The 27,772-nt window shown below is 40.7% G+C and overlaps 1 protein-coding gene across 4 annotated transcripts; it reads right to left on the reverse strand.

The window, feature by feature from the left end:
• dpf3 (D4, zinc and double PHD fingers, family 3) lies at nt 1–26,809 on the reverse strand. Of its 4 annotated transcripts, XM_037751235.1 has the most exons (12): nt 26,676–26,809; nt 15,710–15,870; nt 13,765–13,872; nt 10,622–10,755; nt 10,377–10,472; nt 9,129–9,201; nt 8,582–8,623; nt 6,635–6,772; nt 6,344–6,472; nt 3,396–3,508; nt 2,115–2,196; nt 1–1,957 (listed from the first exon to the last, which is right to left on the reverse strand). In XM_037751235.1, the coding sequence occupies exons 1-12, from the start codon at nt 26,705–26,707 to the stop codon at nt 1,890–1,892; spliced, it is 1,176 nt and encodes a 391-aa protein (XP_037607163.1). In that variant the 5' UTR covers nt 26,708–26,809; the 3' UTR covers nt 1–1,889. The 4 variants fall into 4 exon arrangements, 2 of the variants coding, with proteins under 2 accessions (XP_037607163.1, XP_037607164.1); XM_037751236.1 differs by lacking the exon at nt 8,582–8,623; XR_005204215.1 differs by lacking the exons at nt 1–1,957; nt 2,115–2,196 and adding an exon at nt 4,574–5,178.
• Between the last annotated feature and the right edge of the window lie 963 nt (nt 26,810–27,772).

Genomic DNA, 27,772 nt, shown 5'->3' on the forward strand with positions numbered 1-27,772 from the left:
CTTAGAATTAAACTGCAAACATTAGCATTCTTGGCTAACTTGTTTACAAAATGACCTCTACAGCTGTAACGTAGAGTTAATAACATTACTTCCAAACTACATTATTATGTGTGACTACAAGGTACATGGGAGCCAATGCTATTACATCAGACTAGCATCTGTACTATAGGGTATTACCTGCAATATGCTATGCTATGCAAAAATTCTATTTCTTTATGTCTTTCTATCCTCAGTTGGGGCATAATATCGCTGTATCGTGCACGTAGCCATCACATGCATATACATGATCCTTTTACAGCCTATCAAAGGCCCTTTGTTTGAAAAATGACTACAAATTTTCAGTGGTAAATCTGCCACCGTCGTCATTGTAAACTGCATTATGTGCTGTGCCAGTATAAAAAGCCTGATGGACCTAGCAACAGTAACTAAGAGGCGCGGGGTTTAGTGAAAAGTCAGTTGTTTTGCCGAAACTATTAGTTCATCCTGTGCTTTTTTCCTGCTATGACAAGTCAAACTGTGTGCTGTGAAAAAAGAATGAATGAATCAGATTAATTAATTTGGGAACAACAGAGAAACAAAGAGTGCTCTGATGCTATCAAGGCTATCAAGATTGAGGTTAACGATCCAGCTGTATGGAGCAGGTTACAACGTGTAAAGTACGTATGAAGGATGATGAATAGACCTGACACAGGGAGAAGGAAAAGAATAGCTGGAAATATATTAACAATCTTGATCTTGAGTTAACACAATAGGTGATGCTGGCATCTTTTGTGTGTGAAGACGCTGGCAGTTAGAAAAAATTATATTTATATTATTACGTTGAACACCAGAAAATTGCAATTCATGTTCATATTAATGTTATTTCAATATATTTCAGCTCCTTTTGTTATTAGTTTCCCCAGGATTGTGACCAGTTGATAACAATGCAATCAATTTACGTGTCTGGGTGAGGCGGGAGAGGGGGCCAGTCATTTTTTTGGACAAGACAGAAAAAGTTTGGGAACCACTGATTTACAGTAACAATGATCCCCTTGACAGTAACATTAGACCATTACAACAATAAATACATAATAACAATTCCATGTAAAGAAATGTTAGACTTTTTTGTAAAGTGTCAAATTGAGCACCGAGGTATCCTAGCAACCGCAGGGATACAAGAAACAGACACGGATTAGAAATGTCACCGCGCTCCGACAAGGGAATGATAGCCGAGGCAGTTTTATCGCCCCGTTTCCTCTTAGCGCGGGATATAAATTTCACCGAGCTTGACAAAAAACCTGTGAGAGATGGCATAACTAACATTGAGTGTGTCCAGATATGAAGAAGGAATGTCACAGTAAAGTCTAAACACTGGAGGGGGAGTCGGGCTGGGAGGAGAAATTTAAACAAACATAAGTCAAACCCGCTGTAGAGCTTGCAAGGGAAGCAAGTGAAACTCTGCGACAAACGTCTTCCAAATCATACTGAATCTAAAATCGGGAAAACATCCATGGTTGGTTTAAAAATGAGAATTTAACATACACATGTACTTACTACACAGTATTGGCCATTATCGATCTTGCTTTGGCTTCTTGCCGTCTGCTGAGTGGTGAGGTAGAGAAATGACTGAACGGCAGACCTGCTGTTAGCCGACTTATGGTCGAGATTGCATGTTGGTGCCGTTTTGGAGTGTTGCTCGGCTACACGAGAGGTCAAAGGTCTTTGTGCCTCCCTGAGCCTGCTAATGCACTGGAGTGTGTGTGCGTGTGTGTGTGAAAGAGTGTGTGTTTGATTCTATCTGAGAGAAAGTGTTTGCTAATGACAAACAGTTAATGTATAGGTACAAATATATATATTGTGTGTACGTGTGTGTGTGTGTGTTGAGAATAATGTCCAAGGTAGTTAGGAAGTTATGCTTCTTCATAGGCTGAGGCCTTGTCTTTTAACAGGTCCAGACACACGTGACAGCTCCAGCTCCCTGCGGAGAGACGGAGAAAGAGAGGCTGAAATCTTTGTCCTCTGTGCTCTTTTCCATATATAGCCTTTGCCTGTAGCCTCTCTCAGATATACAGTACATGACATATATATATATATAGTATCAACATAATAAAACTTATGAGAGTGGCTGCTCGTACCTTCTGGAGGCTTGGTCATCGGAGGCTTCAGGCAGTACATGTGGTATCCTCTGTCGCAGTCATCACAGAACAGCAGCTGGTCCTGCATTGGCAGCACACAAACATATATTATCTATAAAATATGTACAGGGGAGGCAGAAAAATAAACATGAACCCCCGCCTGGAAAAGGATATAAATGCTGGGGTGAGTAAATCAGAGTTGCAAATGCTGCTATAAATGTGGCTCACATTATGTTGCAGCATTTATCAGCTATAAAAGAGGTCTGGCACGTAGCACTGTGAGCTTTCAAAACATCATGGTACAGCTAATAAGAGCTTCAAAGAGGCCACGTTTTTATGCCCAAACTGCTACATCTGTCAAAAAATTGTGAAGTAGCATGCAACCTTATATAATACACCAAAATAATATACAGTTGGCCTATATCTCAGCATTTCATTCATTTCTGTGAAGAAAACTTTTTAAAGTTTGGATTATAATTGAGGATATAAACAGAAAAAGGGCACAGTGAAGACCTGAACACAAGCTATATTCACAGAGCCTTCCCTCTCTGCTGAACAGCCGTAGAAAAGTATTGCAATTAAAACAACCAAAGAGCTAATAGAACAATGGCCAAGCGTCAGGGAGAAGAAAAACACTGAATTTGTCAGAAAAGAAGCTTATTAAGTATGTATGATTGTTAAAAAAAATCTAAAAATACATAATACAGATGAAGGATTGCATTAAAAGCTCCTAAAAATAACAGGAAAATTGCAAGATGCAAAATTCACAGGATATAATCTGTTATTGCATTCTCTATTTGCGTTAATTGTACAGTTCATCAGTTGTTATAGTATCGTTATGCATTGAATATAATATGAAATATCCATAAAAATATGTCACCTGTATTAATTTAAAGTTGCTTACATTATTATTATTTGTTGTGCTTTATTATCTTCAGCTTTATAGTCACTGTGGACTGCATTGTGCTACACAAATAAACATATTAGGCTATCCTGTGAATTTATGATAATTTAAATCTTTTATCCAAAAGAGCAAACAAAAAAATTCACTTTTATAAAACATATTTCTGAGCCAGTCACTGGTATGAGACAAAAAAAATCACATCCAGGGTGACTTGTCGCATATAATATCTGCTTGGCAAGTATGTATCGCCTTTGACGGGCTGAATGCTGACTGTGGAAAGGTCGCGACATTAAAAGGGAAGCATGTCAAATTTGGTGCGCTTCAAAGCAAATTTAAAGGGGAACCTAGCTTGCCCTCTCCTACTACGGTATACATACGTCGTTCTCTGAGGTCCCACAGATGCTGCAAGACTTGCACTCTATGCACTGCCACTGGTACGTCCTCACCGCCTGCATCATGTTATCGGTGAACTGCAGACATGTGGGGTGACCTGCGGAGGGAAGGCGAGGAGAGGAGAGGAGAGGCGAGAAAAAGTGAAGGAAGGGGTGACAGAGTGGGTTGCCAGAAAAGGTTAAAAAAGCAAAGTCAGTGGTGTTTTCTTATGTAAGAGCCGAGATACACATGGCAGCTCTGAACTGGAGATGACAGCAGACAGAGACTGACACACATCTGAACATATTTACATAACCCATTAAAAGCTGATTTACATGATGTGCAACTGTATCTGATTGCCCCAGTGCCTGCTTCAGGCTATGTTATTGAATATACAGTATTTCCACTGTGCTAAAACACATTTAACTTTTTGCTGAAGTGATTGAAAAGTAATTTAGAAAACATTACTTCCCCCTTCAAAAGAAGATTGCTATGTCTTTATAAGAGCAAGCTGTAAGTGTCAACTTTGTCTGTAATTGCACCCTGTATAGTGTTGTCAGTCCATACAGCTGGATGAAATGTAGCATCAAAAGCAATCCAGCCACAAAAGACTAGTGATTATATGTCTGGAAAACACAAGCCGTGATGTGTGTACAGAAAAACACAGCCCGGCAGTATTTTATCATTCTCTCAGAAGTCGACAGCTGTGACAGCTCAAAAAGAATATTTGGTATATGTAAAATTGTTTACAGCTACTGTCAATGTCTTTTATAGCCCCCCCCCCACCCACAGCTTCACGGTGCTGTCAGCCTCTCGTGCACACAATCATCGGTGTCGCCCTGATATCAATGGGGTATCAATGAGCCATGAATGAGCTATAATCAAGGATTTACATATCTGGACTGGGAAAGCAGCCAGAAAACATTCGTCAAGCGTGTGATGGGTGAATAAAGAAAAGCGTGATCTGAGTGAAGCAGAAAGCCTCCCAAATTAAACTGAGAAATTACAGTCGGGGAGAAATTAGCTGTGGCAGTTCAAAAGATGGCCTGTCAGCTTAGATGGATACCACTCAGCAGCAGCAGGCGGTAGAAAAGAGCATTTCTAGCCAGCGTCTACTGATAAAAGGAAAAAGATCTTGCCCGTAAAGACAGAGAGGAGCAATGGAGTGCCGATTGGCTCTTACCTCTCGGCTACCTGTCCTCCAATGGAGTGACTCAAGAATCCACGTTCATCGCATTTGCGGCCACTCATGTAATTTATTCCTTTATTTCTTTTGGTCCGCCGTGTCTATTGACCTTTATCAGTCCAGAATTAATTAGCTGTGAAGTTTAGTTTATGATCCTGATTATCTTACGCAAGCAAAGTCAAGTGTAGAGGAGATTATTGTTGGTTTATGAAAAATGTCTTAGACAGTAAAATCCATCTGAGCATGGTAAAAAAAAAGCCATTGTATCCGTCAGAGACAAAAGTTCCACCAAAAAAATGGTTTTAAATTTATTTTGAAGGAAAACACATCCTATATCTTTAAAAAGTTCAAAATAAATCTGGAGATCCAGTCTTCCCTCGATGAAAACGTTCAATCAGAAAATTTGTTTTATTGCCACGAGGTCCAGGTAGTCAGGAAGTCCCGTCATCAGCTGTCATCATCATCGTCTGAAAACAAAATATCTTCCACCTCGGCATCTTCAAAGCCGTGAAACGTGGAGGCCTCGCTGTCTGACGCGTTGCCGAACAACTCCTCTAGAGCGCTCGGCTTCCTCCCATCCTTCTTCACTCCTCCTCTTCCAGCTACCATGAAAACATCAGTGTCAGAGCAACACAGACAAGGCCACACAACTCTCGCAGCTGTTCTAACAAAACTCTACCGTAGCAAGAAAACATCTCGCCTTTTTGTTGAAATGTCTTACTGCACAAGACGGTTGAGCTGATTCGAGAAATGTTTTTGCTGAGATATCCAGCAGAGGCGGCTTTGGCTAGTGTTGGAGGGGGGAAAAAAAGGGGGAAAAAGAAACAAAAATGCAGCCAAATGTGCCATAAGGTAATGCGTGAAAAACTGAAAAGAGTGAATGCATGTCGTCAGTCCTTACTGATGGGCGAGGCTGACATGGAGAAGCATGCAGGATGGAAGCAAGCAGCGGAGCCTATAGGAATCAATTTTTAGGAGGGAAATTGCAAAGAGTTCCAGCAAGTTGGCTCTCACTTCTGATGGTCTACAAGGCTCATTGACAACCCATTGATTGAAAAAGACACTGTGGCAACAACTCACTGCACACCGTAAACGTATAATCAGATCTACATCATCAGGTAAAGACACAGGTTGGTTTGAAGAAAGATGAGTTGGAATAATTGAACATAAATTAACTGTGAAAATGTATGTAAACTTTCTAATAATAGTTTATTGATGTGGCTTCCAAAAGATATTACAAAGAAATCATGAAATTATTAATCTAAATAGATATCTGATGCAGAGTTTTAAACTGCATCACATTGGAGGGAAGCACCATTTTAGTCCACGTAACAAACATAAACATCGCAAGGAGGCGAGGAACAGACATGAACAAGATTGTGGATAAAAAAGGAAGTAAAGGGAAACAAAAATGAGATGTGTAGTAGACACAAATTAAAGTATGAGACTAGCAAACAACTCATTTTCTAAAAAAGGAGTTTGATATTTGGGGAAATACGCTTATTCATACTGCTTAGAGTGAGATGAGAAGATCGATACCACCCACAAACATCACAGTGGTATCGATCTTCTCATCTAACTCTCGGCAGGAAAGCGAATAAGTGTATATCCCAAAGTGTCGAACTATTATCCTTGTTAAGAGTGGTATCATTAAGAGTAGTTTTCTTGCTTGTCCTATTGAAAACACTCTAACATCTAATGCTGACGTCGACGAAGAACCTGAAGCTTTGATGGAAACCCTCCGTGTTGTGGAGATCGGGGACTCACCGGAGCGTCCACAGTCGGAGCAGGACACCAGCTCCTCGGCCTGGCCCGTCTTCCTGTTGGAGTCCTGGTCTCCCAGGCAGAAGTCACAGTAGTCGTTGGGGATGATGGTGCCATCTGCAGCCTTTTGAGCTGTGGGCAGGAACAGACACATGTAAAGGAGAAGGACGCATGAGCTGTCGTTCATTATCTGACAGCTTGAGAACATCTGGGTTCATCATAAACTGTGATTTGGGGGAATTGTATGTATACTTTTTGTCGTTCTATGTAATTAAATGCCAGCCAGCAGCTTACGTTTGTGGTTGTCTGCGCTAAATGGAGGAGACGGGGTCATATCTGTTTCCTTCTCCTCCTCGCCCTCCTCCTCTGCCAGGTGAGTGTGGGTGTAGTGGTAGCTCAGGCCGGGCCGGTTCTTGTAGCGCTTTCCACAGACTACGGATAAAACATCACAGGTCCATTAGAAACACATAAAACCTTGTGCAACATACTGTAGAGTACAGTGGACTAAGAGTCTGCTGAAGATCATCTGTTATCCCAATGCCTAAATTGTAATATAACAGATTTTAATTTGCAGGAACTTCAACTGGCTGTCAGTATTCATGTTTGATGGTTTGAACTCTGCTTTACAGTCATTTTATGGGAATAAATGGGATGTAAATATTAGTTTAAGACAGAGTTGTTAAGAGGATATATTATTGCTGCTGAGACAGTGAGCAAGGAGCTTTATCTATCTCTGAAAGACCTAGAAGCAGAGTCAATCGGGAGCTGTCTGTGTTTCTGAATTTTTTCACTTTAACGTTGGCTTCAAACATTTGATTTTAATGTGTTTTGTATGATATTATGCTATGTATTTATTTTGCATTTGTTTTATGTTGTGGCGTCTGAAACGCCACATTAATGTATGTTAAAATGCTGCTGTCTTGGCCAGGTCTCTCTTGCAAAAAGAGATTCTTAATCTCAATGAGTACTACCTGGTTAAATAAAGGTTAAATAAATAAAATAAAATGATCTGCTACATATTAAATGCCAAGAAAATGTTAAAAAGTTAAAATAGAGTGCTGCAGGAATGAGTCCTAAAACCCGGAAATGAGTTTGCATATTAGCACTACCGGTTCCCTCGTCTCAAATCAATGGTTTTTTGAACGTGTTCTTTTATATTAAACGTCATCACGCCGAACATTAGTCCATCTTTAGCTTAGTGGTGGTGACGTGAAGTAATGCAATCGTGATGGTGTAGTTCATTTATAGCCTAACGTTAGCTTTTTGCTTCTAATGATTTGCATTCGCACTTCAAAAATCACATAAGTGGAGTTTTTGTGAAGATTATCTTGCTGAACAAAATGTATAAGTATCATAAACGTTTGTTTGCCACAGAGCTTATTTTTCGAGTATTTCACAAGGAAGTCTAGAGAAAGGACTTCCTAATAGATATGGGGACACAAACTGTTTTCAAAAACAGATCATATTACGAGCAAACCAACGCAAGACTAGAGCTTCACTAACACCTTTTTATCCTGCTGTTGCTGTACTGTGAAGCCATGGAAGTCACAAATCTAATATATAAAAACAGGATTGGTTTGGAAGCATTTGATGTGCTAATTATATGAAAACTATAGTCTAATATTGCAGTCGATCTTGGGGTCATTGAGCATTTATTGAGCACATTAGAGCTGTAGCCATCATAGAAGTTTCTTATTAGACTGTATGTTTCTGCTGCTTTCCTCGCTGCACCCACTTCGGTCTCTGCCTTTTTACAAATTTGCATATTTGACCACAAAGCTTCACCATCGCCCTGTAAATCTCACTGCCAAACCAACCCAACGGTTACAAACTGATCCACATGAAACATGTTAGGAAATTCCATCCAGTGTAAACACTTCTACAATGGCTACATCTGCGGATCACATCACACAGCTAGCGCGGCCTTAAGAAGCATGCATCCCTCTGTGCGGCATTAGTGGAGCAGCTGCTGCTTAAGCGTCATTTGGAGCATGCCTTGCAATGTGCAAGCGTTAAGGCACACAGCGTAGCGTTAGTGGCATGCAATGCTTGCGCTGAAATTCAGGAACCTGGACAAGCATAAAGCATTTAAAGCGTTAGATGTCTCCAAGGGATTAGCATTCAGTCGGCCATTCCCACACCAGATGCCCATGAGCAAAAAAAAAAAAAAAAAAAAAAGGCCAATCATAAAGACAGTTCACGGAGCCCCTAGAAAGACAAGATGGTGACAGGTTCAGATACCTTCTTCAGCCTTTTTTGAGTTATGCTTTTGTTTGTATCTATCTGGAACAGAGAAGACAAAAGCAAACGATAAAAGAAAGACAGCACAAGACACAAAATGAGGATGAGATTCATTTGTTCGAGGCTCAGTCGGCGCGGCTATCTCTATCCACATCCGCATGGCAATCCATTCCTGGAGGGGGGGTTCTGTCCACAAGTGGCATGCTAGTCGGGTCTGGATTAAGAGCAAACTCTATCTTCATGCTGCAGAGGACAGCTCTTAGGGCCGAGGGAGAGGGGGCTATCGCTGAAAGATGAGAGACTCGTCTGCCGGATTCGTCTCGGTTTATATAAGCTAGGAATTTGGAACAAGCCTGTAGAGAAAGGTTTCCTGACAATACATCTTCAAGGAATTATCGTTTGTAATAGCCAGATCTAAGGAGAAGAAAGCTTCTCCACGAGCTTTAGGAAACACTGTGATTCTGAATTTAAGGTAGACTAACGCGTAAAGGCACTGATCACCTGATGGCACATGATGTGCAAAGAATTAAGCATCCTTTTCTCTTACTGTCACAGACGTAAGGTTTGTCCTGGTCGTCAACGTTAACGGGTTCTGTCCTCCTGCGACTGGATCCTCTGTTCTGAAAGAGACAAAACAGTATTTAATTACAAACAGCATACTGTATATACATTTCTTTTAACTTGTCATTTATTAATACATCAAAAACAAGGTTTATTGTGATAATTTGGTATGAAACAGAACATTTTTTAATGGTATAAAGATGCTGTAGAAATCACTTTTTCATTTAAGCCGAGATACTACAGTCAAAAACATTGCTTTTTTATGCACTGGTCAATTTTGAGAGTTGGGACTGTTTTACTTCCATAACATGTCTTCTTTCAGAGTAGTGGAAAGAAAATATCCCAAATACACATTTATATGTTTATTTTAGTACAGTTTGTCCATTTGTGTCGGTAGATTTCTTCTAAATCCACCAAAAGTTAGCATTAGATAATGCCTCATTTGCATACAGTATTTAAACATAGAATTTCAGAAAAATTGTAATACAGAAAATAATTGTCTTAATATAAGTAATCAACTGGGGAAGGTTCATGGTGATATCTATTAGTTAAAGATGTTTACCCTATTCACCTGCAGTGTCAAAATCTATGGAATTTTAAAATGTATATCATTAAAGGCCGTTTTCTCGAAATGAGTTTTTTCTCAAGCCAGTTTTTTCTCCACTTCAGTAGCACTTACATACACCAAACTTGCCAGTTTCATTCCTATCTATACCTAAACCTATCCTATTCCTATATTCTGAAGATTTTTACAGATGGGTTTTGTTTATATATCATTCATAGCCTGATTTATAATATACAGTATTTATTCCTAAAAACAAGTCGACAGGGAATGTTTCTATTGTTTCTATTCTAATGTTTTCTATTGACAGTATTTTCTTATTGATGTAGTGATACAAAGAGATATCAAAAAGTCCCTCTGTAAAAACCTTTAACTCTAATATGTCAACAAAATGAAACAAGAATTTTGAACCTGGCTTCATTCAATGTTCAGATTTCTGTTCTGGAAATGTATGCAAATTAGCACATATGTAAACATAACATTTCAGAAAAAACTTGTAATACAAAAACTAACTGTCTTCATGTAAGTAATCAACTGGGAAAGTTTCACTGTCTTATCTATTAGTTAAAAATTGTACCTGTAGTGTCTTCCCTTAATAGATTTTGTATTGATGAAACTATGTGTTACTATTCTATTTTACACCCACGCTGTGTCTCAATTTGGGACACTCACTTTGCCTCTGTTTCTGTTCTTTCTCTTTGGAGTATCCAGGTCAAAATCTTCATCATCATGGAGACCGTCCCCATTCTCCTCCGCCTCCAGAACTCTCTACGGAGCACGAATACACAGACAGAGGGAGGGTTAGGTAAAAATAAAAATATGAGGTTAGAAAGGGGTAAAACAAGGACATATGGGTTCGTATTTTGACAATAGACATACTTTAATGCTGTATGATATTGTACATAATAATAAAATACCTGTATTTCCAGCAACGTTTCCTCTTCCTTACAGATGTTGTTTTTTTTCTCCAGCAGGTTGTCCGCCCTCAGGAGGGCCTCCAAGGCTGTGGCCTCCCCCGGGGGCACCTCACGCTTCGGGGCCAGCTCAGCCTCTGAGGAGGAGGTAGAATAAGCATTTTAAAAGGCAGGTGTGTGTGTCCTTACCAGTGCAAATTCATTTTAAAACTCTTTTTACAGTTTGTCATCCTCACTGACACTTTTTTTTCTAAAAGTTTGCCGACCATATTAAACAAAAAAAGTTAAATTTCCTCTTCTGGCAATCTGCAGGCCACTTGAGTTACCAGCTTTGTGCCAATTAACCAAAGCTTTCAGTAACAGTGGCACCAGGTGCACAGTAAGAGAAGAGGAAATAATGAACCAAAAAAAAATAATTAAATCTCCAGTATATCACTCTCTTTCTTGCTTCTACTATATCTTTCTTCCTCTCCCTCTTTTAATTTCCGTGGAGATGAACTTGCTGCAGCATTGGCTCTCTGTCCTCGTCTTTGAACTCTAACACCGGGATCAGGACAGAATGAAAGTGGGGATGTGATAAGAAACGCAGAGAGTGTGCAGGGACACTGAGGCTGTGAGATATTCTTATTGAATACAGAGCTGCTGAACCTCTGGGTCTCCTCTTCTCCCTCCTCCTCTCATTTCTTTGTGTCTATTTGTGTGGGTTGACTTGCTGGCACTGACAAGACATTTCCTCCCTCCCCACTTTGTATCCCTCACCACAGTCTCTAAACCTGCCCCCCCATAACCCAACATATATGCCCCCTCCTTCGCCTCTGTTCTCTGCAGACACCCTCCCTCCCTTTTCTTTGCCCTCTTTCCCCTATATAACCTCCTCACCCCTCCCTAGACTCTCCAGGGCCAACATGGTGGAGAGAATGTGGAGCTGAATGCTCTTCTGCTCTGCCAGTGAAAAGCAAAGAAACGCCCGACACCTCCCCGCCCCCCAGCCCCATACGAACAAACATCCATACGTGCTCACATATCATATTGATCTGGATCCACTGCTGACCTTAAAGGGGCACTCCACCGATTTTACACATGAAGGTCAGCTTACTCGTCGGGAGGAGTACTAGCCCGTGAAAGCAGTTGTATAACGTCTTCTGTGGCTCTGGATAAGCATGCCAAAGTTTTGAGAAAATGAACCCTGATGATGTCATAATGATGTCATCAGGGTTATCTGGGTTTGGGCTTTAAAAAAAAATCTTCACACTGTTTGTGTGGGGTTTGGAAGAAGTGGGCATTTAGGAGACTTGAGGGTCGAATGAAAGAAGCTTTTGAGTTGCATTATGGGAAATGTAGGATCCAGAATTTTTAGAGCTTGACCCATAAATGGGACTAAAAATCAGGATATAATTGCTGCAGTGACCCTGTAATGTAAACTGGCCAATGCCAAGAGGTGGCTTAAACTGCATGCTCATTGCTTTTTGTATATCTTCAAATTAATGTTAAAGGAGACATATCATGAAACTCTTTTTTGGTGCTTGTTTGGGTATCTGGAGTGCCTACCAACCCACAAACTGTGAAATACAACAACCCAGTCAGCTTTTTGTGGGCTTCCTAGATCAGAAAACATGTGATTCAACAAGCCATGTTACATTCCTATGTTATGTTCCTATGTTACATGCAAGCTCATTAGAATATACCACCCACAGCTTGAGAACTCAGAGCAGACTGGGCTTTTTCTGGAGGTCTTAAAGAGACAGGTGCTAAAATTCAGACGGAGGGTAAATACAGGTATATTCAGACAGACCGTATGAGAAAAATAAAAGTGCTTTTTGAACATTGAAGCATGTAAACATGTTCCACTAGAAACCCAAAATACAAGTATGAACCTGAAAGTGAGCATGATATGTCCCCTATCAAATTCTTATGCATTTGCTTGGGCCTTTTTTTTGTAACCCTAATCCGATTAAACAGGGAGTTTACACTGAGGGAAGCAAAATGGCTGCTGAGGCATGGCCAGTGACATGTTGAGCATCGACATGAAGAAAGAAGCAGAGGATCCACTGCACAAAACAAGGAGTCAAATTCTGGTTTCGAAACTATGTCAAAGTAACCTTGTGAGACCTTGTCTCTGTGTATCTTCACACACACACAGAGAGACAAACCTTTCTGCTCAGGAAGCATTAAATAAACATAAAGCGTTTCCAAAAGCCTGAAAGGGGAGCACTCGCATTCCTCTGTCGTGTTATGATAGATATCTGGGCCAAACTGCAGAAATGGATCTCTGAAAAACAAAACTGGAGACTCTTTCACCCCCACAAAGGCTCTCCTGCTCTTGTTAACTACAGTGTACGGCTAGTTTTCTTTCCCTTTACGTGTTTTAGTTGGTTGGTTGCTTCTGGGGAGTTTCTTCTTTTTTTTTTTTCTTCTCCTGACTAAAGCTGAATCGTTCTTGGTGGAACGCTCTGGAGTATTATATTGCGTCTGGAGGACAGCGAGGGGCGAAACAATAGTGTGGCAAAGCCGACACAAAGACTCGCCTTTATTTCTCCCCCCTTATCAGGTTCCTGAGGCATTCCTGCGCTAAAATCCCCTATAACACACACATATGCATGCATGGGTACACACACACACACACACACACACAGATATAAAAAAACACACACACACTTCCACCTCATAAGACTCACTTACATTCTAATGCCTCATGGACAAATGATTACGGAGGCCCAGTTAGGGTGCTTCTGTGCTGCAACAGAGAGCGAGAGTCATGTGTGGGGGTGTTTGTGCGCTTATGCATGTGTGTGTGTGTGTGTGTGTGTGTGTGTGTGCCAGAGAACAGTGAGAGGAGGCATTGATTCGGGGGAGAGAATGAACCTGGAGACCTGGCGAGAGAGACGGGCTAACCAGAGCCAGATGGTCAGATAGCGAACATTAACGCCACTGAGCACGCCTAAAGCTCTGTGCAGCTATACAAGAGAGCACAGAGGGCACAAACCTGACATATATGTGAATTTAAGGTGACGGTATAGCGCAAAGACAAAAAAAGGAGAGGATGCACCGGTTTAAGTGTCTTTCATTGTATAACTGTGGGTCAATACTGCTGCGGCTACGGCGCTCACTGTGCATGCATGTCAATGCGCTGGCGTTGTTTGTCTTACCTAGTCGAAGCTCACACAGGCGGAGCTGAGGATCCAGGGGTGGGTGGAGTCGCCTCTTCTTTCTCCAGCAACGAGCAGGATAGGTATACATCTGTCCTGCTGCCTGGCCTGCACACACACACACACATATTCATATATACATAGGCGTACACACATGCAGAGACACAGGCACACAGGAAGAATTTTAACAACCGTTGGCAGGCTTACAATTTTAACAAAACTTGCATTGAGACCCTTCTGCACACACACACACACACACACACACACACACGGAAATACACAGTGGACTGGTCTTGTTTTCCCGACACTTAATATGTCCCGCTTTCAGTGCTCACACTAATGGTCCACATATTCATAAAGATCCTGCTCTTATGGATTCCAGGCGCTCACATAAAACCGGGGATTATGGGCACTTTATCAGACATATCAGTGTTGAAATGTTACTTAATGTTGAGGATGGTTACATTCAGATTTACTCAAATAAACAACTTAAATACATTTGCTTTGTCACTATTTTCAGCAAAGCAAACTTCTTGTTCTTGAATTGAATATTTTGTGTGTCGAATCATATTCCACCATTAGCTTAGATAGAAGAAGACAGAGATGGAGGGAAATAAGCATTTTATTTTCTGTCAGCATGAGCAGAGGGAAAAAAAAGGAAAGAAAGGAGGGGGGGAGGGATAAACCCAGAATAAATTCATATAATGCGAGTTAGGTCTGCCACAAAGTATAGGGTGTGTCCTGAAGGGCTTTGCATACAAGATGGAGAACAGGCTATTTGTGTCCAGCTCACGCTAAAGAGCAGATTGTTGCCTTCGGTTGCACAGGCGACCCAGATGTGCATTCTGACTGCACGTCTCAGGATAAATCAGCAAGTGGTAACTTTTGTAATATAACAAAAGGAGGGGTTGACTTGCTTTCTTTATTGGGGCTGGAGATCGGTAAATTAAATCCTTTCTATCCATCCATCCATATTGATGCATTTCTGCTTTTTTGCTGAGAGTTAGATGATTGATACCACTCTCTGTGTGTTCAATAGACAGCAAGTAGCTGGTTAGCTTAGCTTAGCATAAGGACTGGAAACAGGGGGAAACAGCTAGCCTGGCTATATCCAGAGGTGACAAAATGTTCGTATCAGCACCTCTAAAGCTCGATAATTAATACATTCGATTTCACAGTGACCTCATGGTGTCTGCATTGGTTGCCTGGCAATCAGTCTCCAATACTGTTTCAAGTCTTGTGCTAAGCTAAGCTAAGCTAACCAGTTAGGCTGCTGCCTGTAGCTTCATCTTTAGTGTACAGATGAGAGCAGTATCTATCTTTTCATACGACTCTCGACAAGAAAGTGATGAGTGTGTTTCCCAAAATATAAAAAATATTCCTTAAAGGGACAGTATGTAGGATGTATTGGCATCTAGCGGTGTGGTTGCAAATTGCAACCAACTGAATAACCCTACACTCACTCCTCCCTTTCCAAGACTGCGGTAACGTGAGCCGCCGAGTGAGAAACTGCCTACTTTAGGAACAACAAAGTTCAGATGGCGGTACCACGGTTTTGCACTCTACAGCTCACGTTACCGCAGTTTAACAAGCGTGTCGGAGAACTACGGTGGCCTTTAGGTAACAAAATACGCGAAAGCCTTTCTCTAGAGCCAGTGTTTCTGACTCTGTGAAGATATGTAGATATGAAGGGCTCACGCTAAGCTAACAAAAACACAACGATTCTTAGTTTCAGGTGATTATACACTAATGAAAACATAGTTATGGATATTATATTCCATTTCTGCGAATAGATCCCCCAAAATCCTACAGACTGGGCCTTTAAATAAAAGTGGGAATAGTAACAAAAACCACATCAATAGCATTTAGAACATAAACATTCACATATATTGAAAGTCAAATCAGTAGCATGAATTTGTCCAGTGGATCAGATGGTGTTTCCCACCTGGCTGGCGTTGGCACTTTTCCATCCAGATGTAGCAGTTGTTCTGGGCCACACCGGTTTGCGAGTCCAGGAAGGGCATGCGCACGCTGCGCTCGGCACAGAGACGGGCATTGTAGCTGCGACAGTGTTCGATAGCCTCCTTATAGAACTGGTCACCGAGCCTGAACACAGACAGACGGACAGACAGAGAACGTGGCAGGTAAACAATCAGATAGACAGAAAGACAGGATCATTATCATTTCCTTCTACATTAACTGACTCAAGTTACCCCTCAAGTAACATTATAGTTACAGTATTACATTTCTGCCATTGATCTGAGCTATTTGCAGCATGCTGCTTCGATTTCTGCTTTTTGTGCGCTGAGTCATCCCTGCTCTTGAAGTCCTATCAGCTAAAACATTTTTTGGAGATGGTTAATGGCGATAACATGTGCCGGCCGGCTGGTGATTTGGTACGGCCTGCAAATCAAGTATGAGAGGGCCTGTTCAGTCCTGGTTAACTTTAGCTTAATATAACACGCCCAGACTTCTCTCCGCATTTTGGCTCGGCTTGTTGTGTAAAGTCTGGATTTGCTGCGTTAAGCAGACGAAAGCATAGAGACAGCTGAGCTGAAAAGGAACATCTATACACACAATAAGGGATGTGAAGGCACACACATGCAGGAAACGCTGATGAACCATAAGAATAAGAAGAAATGTTTCATCTTGTCAAATTGATAGAGTGCCGGATTAAAGTCCACACAACAGATGGGCTACACACACACACACACACATACACTATTGACCCACAAGAGGGTATAAATCAGGATGTGAGCCATCAATAACCTCCACAGTCTCAGCCAAGAGGGAAGACTTCTGCAGCTAAGATCATTGGAGACACAAAAAAACAAGATTTGCCAAAAATATCCACCTTGAGTAGGTTATTCTTTATTTAATTACACAGCTGAAACCCAGAGAGGAAGATAAAGGAAAGATAGTTCTAATGGGGTCTGATCCTTAGCCAGCAGGGGCACACATGGCTCAGCTCCAGAGGCAGTGGACTGAACGAGTCAACCATCTTTGGAAACAGTTTAGTTTACTAATGAGACAGCCATAAAGGAGAATTTGCTGTCAGTAGCTCTTATATATGATTTCCAGACATCATTTAAGCTACAATCATAATCATTGAATTAAAACAGAACAGAATGCCACTAATATCTCTTCCTGCTGGGGATTAACCCAAGGCAGCAGGATCTTGTCTGTCTGTCTGTTTATGTGCATACATGTCTATCTGCCTGCCCGTCCTTCACCCTGTCTCTCTGTCTGGCCGAGCACAGATATGTAAAGAATTCCAAGCTGGACAAAGACCAGCACTCTGGTCGCGCTGAATCTCACAAAGATGTGCAGTGTTTGGAGGTGGAGGGAGCGGAGGGTGGATGGATGGAGGAGGAAGAGGATTGGGGGAGGGATGGAGGGAGGGAGAAGGGTGAGAGGTTGGAGTGAGTAGCAGCAGAGAGTGAACCAGGTATTGATGAAGGAGAAAGCGGGAGAGTTCAAAGGAGGAGACAGGTATGGAGAAAGTGCTTGATAAGAGGAAATACAAATATTAATAAAAAAGATGGAAAATGGGAACATTGGACAAATCTGACATAATAGGACAGTACAGATGCACAGCACAGTATGGCATACTATCTATCTATGCAACGAGTGCAGATTCCAGGAAATCACTGCTGATGGCTAACAAATAGTCCAGCCAGAGACTGTATATAAGAAGTGAACGTAGTCACCGTGACATCACACATTGGTTTGTGATGTGCCGTTTTGAAGCCTTGAGTTCTGCATTTTGCAACCAGAAGTGACACGAGAGGATGGAGCTAAGTACAACCGAACACTGAATAAGACATTTTTAAGCGACCAAAAAGGTTATAATTAACTTTCATGAACTAAAACACACTGTGAAAGGTTTAAAGTTGTAAGATAAAGACACGGACAACTCCAAGACCAGACAACGCCGTGTTAGTGACCTGTCAATCACAAGGTAGCCACGGCCCAAAGCACACCCTGCTTTATGGTCTATTTGACTCTAAATGGGACCATAATTTACTAAATGAACATCATGCTGTATTGAAGAAGACTTGAAACTAGCGATTGAGACCATAAACTCATGTTTACAATGTTTACTGAGGTAATAAATCAAGTGAGAAGTAGGCTCATTTTCTCATAGACTTCTATACAATCAGACTTCTTTTTGCAACCAGAGGAGTCGCCCCCTGCTGGCTGTTAGAAAGAATGCAAGTTTAAGATACTTTCATACATTGGCTTCACTTCTCAGACCCCGGAGGTAGCCCACTGAGTCCAGCATCTAATCCCCCATAAAAACCACAAATTGTTGTTTTTACAGCAGCACGGCAAACACGTAAAAAACCCTCTATAGAGCCTCTGTGTGCACTTTCAGTGCCACAGTGTCTGCCTAACGTCTGGTCTTCAACACATGTGGCGATCGCTGGCTCAGGTTTGCGTCAGGAGACCTACAGAAATGAGGAAGGCAGCTGGTGTTTTTTTTCGGCGGCGCGTGTTTTTACAGTATGACTAACCAGCAGTCGCAGCGATCCAGTCAGATCTCCAGAAGAGACTTCCTGTCACATAACTCACATTCCCAGAGGTGAAGCGTTATCTCTGCTTTCACTGTTTGTTGCCTGCGCTCTGTGTGTGTCTGTGTGTATGTGTGTGTGTGTGCGGACCTGCAGGCATCTGTCTTCCCCACTTTTCTTCCCTCTCTTCCTCCCCGTGTCATCCCATATTGCCTGATATGTTTCTGTCCCATTTCCAGCAACAAAGCGTCTGTGTAACTTCCCCGGGCGGCTTCATAAACTCTTACATAAGCCAGCGTTCCTGCCTGCTTGTTTGACTGCTGTGCATTTGTCTGAGAGGTGTGTTCATGTGTTTGGCTAAGTGAGAGGTAAAGAGGCATGTTTGTGTGTGTCTACATGCCTCCAAGACCATCTGTCTATAGGCTGCGTGTCCCGATACATCCTCTTACCCACAACCCCCTCCTCCGTAGAACCAGATTCAAACATCAGAGATTGTACTGTGCTCCTGTTTGTACCCATTAGTGGACTGTATGGCTGATCTGATGGAGCTTATGTAAGTGGAGTTTTGCATGTAGGGGAACACATTCCTCTCGGTCAACAGCTTCCTGGATACTGATGGAATCTGCAGTTGCTGTGTGTGCGTGAGTTTGTGCCTGTGTATACCACTGTGATTGTCTCAATTGCTCCCATACCAGCACAGAGGAGCTTTGTGTGTGTGACGGTCAGTCTTTTCAATGTCTCTCTAGCTCACAGAAGTAGAGCTTATGGAAATGATAAATATTCAATCTTACACTTAATCCTTAGCTCTATTAATCAGATGTCTGCTGTCATTCCTCTCCATCAATCTTATACTCTTATATCTGCCACATGTTTCTGTCTGATATGTATTGCTCACAGCACCTTCTCTTCCTCCCTGCTAAATAGAATAATTAATCACTGAAACTCATCAATGGCATGATAAATCACTGTCGTACTTCTCTCCACATTCATGCTCATTTCCCTCCCATCCACGCCGTTTCCTTCCTGTTTCGACAAGTTCTGAAAACGTGACACATGGGGTGTAATACTATTGCGTTTTTTGGGTCACGGTTTCTGTTTGGTATGTTTTGCACATTAGGGAGAAGAAAAACATAACCGTTTCCTATGTGTTTGAGGTCAAAAATATATAAATAGATTGACTGATTGAGTAATGAATGATATTTCCGTATAATATGAAATCATAACACTGATTTTATACATGAAATAAGGCAGGGTACTGAACGGTCAAGTAGGTCTATGTTGAGATAATTGCCTCTTCTATGTCTCTGTCATCTCAACAGTTCAACAAGCCCAAAGTTCGGTTTGTAAGTCGTTGAACGGTACGGATTTTATGGTTCGGTTTTGCATCCCTAATATATATAGGCTATATATCTAAAGAAAACAAACTTTATTTTAGGGCTGAAATAATTTGGTGATTATTCAATTTGTCAATTGACAAAATAAAACTGATTCAGTATTTCAGGCATTTTTCAAGCAAAAAACATCAAAGTATTCACTGGTTCAGCTTCTCAACTGTGAGGGTTTTAATTTTCTTCTATCATATATGATCGTAAAAAAAATATTTTTGGGGTTTTAGACTGTTGGTCAGATTAAACAGATTTTAATACGTGACGTTGTTCATAATGGACATTTTCATTATTGTTTTTACATTTTATAAACCAAATAATTCTTCAATTACTTGAGAAAACACTCAGATGCAGATTAATCGATGATGGAAACAACTGTTGCAAGCAAAACACATTTTTTCCTTGAGGCATGTGGTGTTTTGTCAGTCTTGTCTCATGATCACACATTTGTCAATCATTTTAATGAGCTCTGTGCTTTGAAAAGCAGCATCTAAGCTGATGGTCGAGGTTACAGCAACCACTAGAAACAGACAGACAGAGGATTGTGAAATTAGAAACACATTCTACTCATGTTTTGTTATCATGATGAGAATGAGAATTGAATGTGTGAGACTTTTAGGTGCTCATCTGGGAAAATCAAAGGAACACAAAAGTAAAATACTAACATCAGCCTCTGGTGATGTGCAAAAGGTTGGATTTCACTGCAACAACCACCAACTAATTTAGTTTCATTTCTTCACCACAAAATGAAACTCCTCATTAGATTCACAGGTCAGACTATGCTTTTAGTAGGAAGAGTGTGTGTGTGTGTATGTTGGCATTCTTGCAGGTGTATGTGCAGTAGAGCTGAGGCTGTGTTAAAATATTGCTCTGTCGCTGTAATTATTACCAGTTAAGGTGCTAAATTCAATATCCAGAGCATTAATATAGCAGCAAACAACTATTTCAGTGATTACAGCTGTTAACGCCGTCCCGACCTACGCAGAAGCGTAGCACCCACCCTCCGGTTCCCACCCAAGTTCACACTGTCAGCTCTGTCAGCGCGTTTGCACTGTTAGCAATCCCGTATTTAGCACATTTAAGATGACATTTTTGAGGAAATTTTATGATTTATACCTTCGGTTGAAACTATGATTATGAATACATGAGAAAAGAACTTTACTCTTATGTTGTTGATGTTATATGGACAGTAATAACAGTAGTTCTTCTTTGTGTTTCGATATCTGTCTTTCACTATCTTTCCAACAAGCCAGCTGTTTTGAGAAATACAGACATTCTGGGTTGAAATGTTATTGCATTCAGTCCATATATTTTACCGCTATTGTGTTCATGTCTTCTGAGTAAATACTTTATAAACACCGGTTTTAGATAAATGTTAAATAATTTATTATATTCCAAACCAAAAGTCCACAAAATGCAGTTGAAAGCTCTGGAAAAAGCTATAGTTAGTGGTGCTCTAGTTAAGAATTCTTTGTCGAATCTTGAGATAACTTTTGATTCATATTAATTCATAGTAATATTGTAGTAGCAGTCCTTGAAGTAGTACTAGTAGTAGTATATTGTATTTAGTGGTATATTGTATTCAGTGTTTTTGCACTGTATACTCAGATGGAAAGCAGTAAATTACATGTACTGCATATAATATTGTATAAACTATTAGGACTCGACCAAAGAAGTTCTTAGTCGACTAACACTCGTACGATTTTGTCGACTAATTAGTGATTAGTTGATTTAATTGACAGATCTGTTAAACTGAGTTTCTCCACAATGAATCACACAAAAGCACAACTTTAAACCTTGTGTTTGCCAGATATGTGCTCATAAATTTCTTAGAAGTAAGTCATTCTGCATGAAAAAGCATAAAAAAATTACAAAATAAAGAAATCTTAGTCGACTAAGACCAAAATACTACACTAATCAACTAAAAGGAGGCAGCCCAAAATATACTGTGCCTTTTGAAATATACAAAACAGAAAAATCCCACTGATGAGCTGATAACAGCCTGCATGACTTTACAGGCATACCATTTCTCAGCATGAACTGTTTAAATGTTGTTTGCATGACCTCATTCAGCTCACTGAGTCAGAGGTACAGTAATGGGAAACTGTATCAGCCACTAACTCTTTCACGATTCAAGCCTCTCCAACAATCAGACACATCTTTCTATAATAAAGCTTGCAGATCTGCTCAGACTGTACACACACGGTGTCTCAAATGAAACATGAAACACAATAGTATAGTGTCAGGGACTGTTGATGGGGGGGTTCACCACAAAAAAGGCAAAAGATAGTGAGAGGAGAGGAAGTCTGCTTTTAGCTATAGGAAGAGGTATGAGAGGCCCCAAAGGAAGTGCAGGGCAAGAGCATGTGGGCACTGATAGGCGTCTTTTGTGGCACTCAGTAGGCTGAGCCGGGGTGAAGCTGGGAGGAGGGAGACGAAGAGGAGGAGGAGGAGGAGCCAAGGAGGCAGAATGGGAGGGAAAAGGAGGGGTCCCGATATGTCCCGGGGCACACGTGTTCCCTTTCAAAACCCTGTCACACTCGTTTTCTCTCAAACACGCGGATGTGTGTACGCACGAGCGCACTCGCACACACACACACACACACACGTTTGTCCGTGCACAAACAGACACACAAAGGGTATGAAAGGGAAAGGTGCAGAGTGCAGTGAGGAGGGGAGGGGAAGGGTGTTGCAAAGGGGAAACCCTGATTCAGATGCTGTTTTAGATACTATGTGGAGAATAACATACATTCTCATCTCTGCAAATCTCACACATGCATGCCAAAAAAACATAAAGAGAGAAACATGTGCCAGTTCCATGTGCAGTTATAGGAGGGGAAAAAAAGGATTGATCACTGCATGGAGCTTTTCTATAAAGAAAAATGTTCCTGGACATTTAATTCCCCATGCCTGGAAACCATTCCCGGACATTCCCATTTCCCCGGGCTAGGATAGACAAAGGCCAGAGTTCGCCCCTGTGCTGAGGGTGTAGTATAAATGTATGCAGTAAACGCAGCCAGACAGACCCCCCCACCACCCCAAAACCTCCATCACTCACTCACGCTCCCTCTCACGCAAATTGGGGGAGGGGCGGGCAGCTACACAACCGCCCACGCACGCAACAAACACACATAATAAAAACACAACCCCACACACGTTGACCCCCTCCTCCTCTCCACCACCATCTCCTTTACAAATCTCTCAGCCAACGTCCTCTCGATCCTTATGCAAACACAGCCAAACTACCTTCCACCTGAGCTCTCTCTGCATTACAAATCCAAATCCTAATGATAAAACAGGATGACATGCACGTAAACACATCTCTGAATATGAATTAAGTCGCTCATTTGAATACTTCTCATGTCAGCTCTTCCCACACGGCTATCCAGGTTTCAATCACAAAGAGGTCTTTGTAAAAAAAAAAGAAAAAAAGAGTTAAAATAAATCAAGTAAATATTGCACGGCCAAACATGACTGAATGAGCCAGACATATTTTACTGCGAGCAGCTGACGGTTGTAATTCATCTTTTTCGGAGAGCGGGCAAGATTATGATCACGTCCCTTATTGACTGCATGTGATTTACCAGCCACATCCTGCGGACAGATGACAAGCACGGCCCCATTGTTTCAAACAAGACAGCGGACTCAAACAACTGCCTGAAAAACTACACCACAGATATATTTTCCCATGGTGATAACTCACACGTTGCTTGATATTAGCTCTTACACTCCCTATACATGACATGTTTTCTCTTGTATTATGGTAGGGGCTTGAGTCCTCCTGCCTCTAACATATACACATGCATACATTGTTATCCATTTTTGAGGATATTGGGTGGGGGTGGTGGAGGGGTCTGTCTGAGAGAGTCCTGTCAGATATGAATGGCAGATGGGGGTTCCCTTCCTCCATCAGTCTGCCTGTCTTTACATGCACCTCTCTCAACAGATGGACCCAGGAGAATACTGGGACGCTCCTAATCTGCTGCTCTACATGCACAACTGCAGACACGCTAAACACCCATATACCTACATCCTCTACAGCCTAATCTGTTTTAGTAGAATACAGCAGCTTAAAGCCCTTTTTTTTCTCCAAGTGCTCCATGGGTGTACAGTGGGATCTTTTTTTTTGGGTTGTCAACAAAGAGCTCCACAAAACAAGAGCATCATGAGTTCTCTTTGTAGTTAAGAAACCTTTCATGCTTTCCTTTTTGGATGAATACAGAATGTTATTTAGCACATTCATGACAGCTATAGTGTACAGCTGATGACAGACTAGAACTGACAGTTGAAATTTTTTTTTTTACACTTCCTAGGTGGGCACGTTATTACAAAATTGCCAAAGCCACACATATCCACACCATCAGAAACATTGATAGTTCCTCTTGTACAACAGATTGTGTGACAACTGTCAAACTCTAACTAACATTCCACTCCACTAGTAGGGCTGTGTATTGGCAAGAATCTGGTGATACGATACCTATCATGATACCGGGGTAACGAGTCAATATATTGCAATGTATTGTGATACTGTAAGCAAGACGATATATTGCAATGTTTTTTTAATTTAATTATAGGAAAACTGTCATAGTTTAAAGACCACACCAGAAATACACCATTTTAGAACAGGGAAAAACAACAAATGTATACTGCATGCAAAAGGCGACGTGTTTCTTTGCCCCAAACTCCATGGGATTATCATAAAGTGGGCATGTCTGTAAAGGGGAGACTCGTGGGTACCCATAGAACCCATTTTCATTCACATATCTTGAGGTCAAATGTCTTTGAAAATCACCATGCCAGTTTTTCCTCACCAAAATTGACCATAACTTAGGAGCGTTATTTAGCCTCTTTCACGACAGGCTATAGTATGACATGGTTGGTACCAATGGATTCCTTAGGTTTTTCTAGTTTCACAAGATGCCAGTAACTTCAGTCTAGCTTTAAAAGCCCGCTACAACCTCTGAAAGATCAAATAGTGGTTAGGTGGGGTGTTTTGGAGAATCGATACAGTATCGCACAACATAATATCGCGATACTCGTGTATTTTCTTACACCCCTAATAACTAGTGGTGGTAAACATCTCCGGTCAGCCAGCAGGAAGACAGATATTCAGTAATATAGAAAGTTATAGTTGCACTTAATGCAGGGCAGACTCTATCAAAATGAAACAGAAACTGGTGGAATCTACCTTTTTGCCAGTTATTGACTATGGAGATGTGTTATATATGAATGCTTCTGCTCATTGTCTTCGCATGCTGGATAGCGTGTATCACGGGTAACTGAGATTCATTACAAACTGTCATTCTTTGACTCACCATTGTGTACTCTACTCTAAAGTGAATCGGTCATCCTTATGTGCACGTCGCCTCGGTCATTGGTATGTGTTTATCTACAAAAGAATTCTGGGTTTAGTTCCTTCTTAACTTGTCTTCACTTTTAAAAAAGGAAAACTGGACCTCATAATCTACGTTCTATGGACATTTTGCAATTTTTTGTTCCCAAAGTACGGACTGAATTGGGAAAGAAAGCTTTTAGGTTTTTCGGCACCTACTGCTTGGAATTATGTACAATCTGATCTTCAACTTCAAAACTTAGTTATACCTTGAATGAGTTTAAGGCTCTGGTGAAATCGCTGCCATCCAGGTTGTCTGTGTGCAAGTGTTTTGTATGAGCAAGTTTTAATGTTGTTAATTTATGTGTTGTCTGTTACTTTCACTAGAACTGTCTTGCTGCTATCTTGGCCAGGTCTACCTTGCAAAGGAGATCTTTTATCTCAATGGGACTAACCTGGTTAAATAAAGGAAAATAAATAAATGGTTAAAACCAATTAACAAATTCATATTCCATTGATAATATAGTGTTGGACTAAGGTAAAATTGTTTTTTTGCATTTTTTTTGTTGCATTTTCGCATATTTTCTCTAAGGTAGCACAATGTTTGTTACTCAATGCTTGATGTTTCTACATCAGATCAAATGTGCATGCACTGATTACCAAGATCAGACACAATATGTGATCATATAGTGTCTGTGATGTGTTTTGCTGTGATGCGTTTTGTTTTTTGTCTGATGGGTCTTACTTGTCTGTCTGTCTATGGTAACAGTGTGTCTATTGTATGTGTACTGTTTCTCAAACTGAGCTGCCTATAGATGCAAAATTAATTTCAGTGCAAACTGACAATAAAGTTGTATCCTATCGTAAATGGTTAAAACGAATTAACAAATTCATATTCCATTGATAATATAGTGTTGGACTAAGGTAAAAAAAAAAAAAAAAATTCACATTTGGCCATTTTTGCATATTTTCTCTAAGGTAGCACAATGTTTGCTGCTCAATGGTTGATATTTCTACATCAGATCAAATGTGCATGCACTGATAACCAAGATCAGACACTATATATGATCAGTTTTAAAAATCTAACTTCATGTAAAACTGCACGCCCCCCTCGATCTGTAATACAGTGCAGCCTTCTTCTAACATGCATGAAAGGAGGTCAATACTGTATAATAACATATCCAGCCATCCATTGTTTACATGCATTTGACATTCACAGCAAAGAACCGAGCTCCGCGCGGTGAGCGAATAGAGTCGCGCTCTCAATGTGCTCTTTGTGGCTTTAATTGCATGAAATTATCAATGCAAATTCAGCCTAACCAGCACTGACAAAGAAGAAGCCCTGCATGCAAACTTCTGTTTGTAAAAGCAGAATGGCAACTTTCTGTAAGTGAAACCAACTACACGAGAGAAAGAAAGACAGCGGACATTTAACACGAGGTGTTGGAGATGTTTTTCTCTGCAGATTGTGCAGGATTGCATGCTTTTATATATTATACAACACACACACAAGCAAGAAGGCAACGATACCTGCAAGATAACACACGGAGACTGTCCAAGTATATGGCGAAAGTGTTCATCTATGTGGTTTATTATATAGATAACCCCTATATAGAGCAAGCATTACATGTAATCAAACTATACAATGGTTTTTGTTTCAATAAATGAAATTTTACTCACGATTTTAGAGGATTATGAATGACAGTCGCCATTTTCCTGCAGGACTGTAACGTAATATTCCAAATCTCGGTGTAGTTTTGGGACCCTTGTGAAAAAAAACACACACACAACAGCCAATGCAGGTCCTGGGCACTGTGCTGGCTAACCAATACAACAGCAGCATCAAGACATGAGGCGTGGCCTCACAGACAATCTGTCAACATCAATGTCCCCACAGTCCTCAGAGAGAGTAGTGATCATTTCATGGAATAAAAATGCATTTGTCTTTATTTTAGTGGAAACATCACAATTTGGAAAAAAAAAATGCCATGATGTCCTCTGTAGTTTTAGTGTAGTTAAGGGTTTTAATGGCTGTGTGCACAATAATCCACCAGCCTTTAATACAAATGTATTTTAATGCAGTAGAATTGTTTGCATTAGAATTGTTAGTGGAAACATCACAATTGGACAGAAATAAAAATCATGAGCTCTTCCATGCTGTAGTTTTAGTTTAGTTTAGGGGGTTTTGATGGCAGTGTGGACAATAATCCACCAGCCTTTATTACAAATGTATTTTAATGCAGTAAAATTGTTTGCATTAGAATTGTTAGTGGAAACATCACAATTGGAAAAAAATAATAATCATAATCTTTGCCATGATGTGAAGTTTTAATTTAGTTTAGGGGGTTTTGATGGCTCTGTGGACAATAATCCACCAGCCTTTAATACAAATGTATTTTCATGCAGTAGTAATAATTTAATGGGAAAAAATGCATTTGTTTTTATTTTAGTGGAAACATTACAATTGGAAAAAAAATTGCCATGATGTCCTCTGTAGTTTTAATTTAGTTTAGGGGGTTTTGATGTCTGTGTGCACAATAATCCACCAGCCTTTAATACAAATTTATTGTAATGCATTAGAATTGTTTGGGGGTAAAAAGGAAATTCACTGAGTTTGGAGAGTACACATTTTAGTAGAGTATTTTGATTCAATCAATTGCAATAAAACAAACATTTTTATTCTGATCCTTGGCTGGAACGTTCACAAAGAAAACCAGCCAATGAACGCCTGCTACGTCATGCGCTATTGTTAGTGATTAGCCAATGAACGGCATTTG

Source organism: Sebastes umbrosus, chromosome 18 (genome assembly GCF_015220745.1).
Source record: "Sebastes umbrosus isolate fSebUmb1 chromosome 18, fSebUmb1.pri, whole genome shotgun sequence".
NCBI classification, from domain to species: domain Eukaryota; kingdom Metazoa; phylum Chordata; class Actinopteri; order Perciformes; family Sebastidae; genus Sebastes; species Sebastes umbrosus.

Coding starts and splice junctions, on each gene's coding strand:
- dpf3 (XM_037751235.1), bottom strand. CDS start 26,707: ATGGCGACTGTCATTCATAATCCTCTAAAATC. Junction 9,202..10,376: donor AGAACAGAAACAGAGGCAAA/GTGAGTGTCCCA, acceptor TGTCTCTTTCAG/AACAGAGGATCCAGTCGCAG. Junction 3,509..6,343: donor CTCCGACTGTGGACGCTCCG/GTGAGTCCCCGA, acceptor TTCCCTCCGCAG/GTCACCCCACATGTCTGCAG.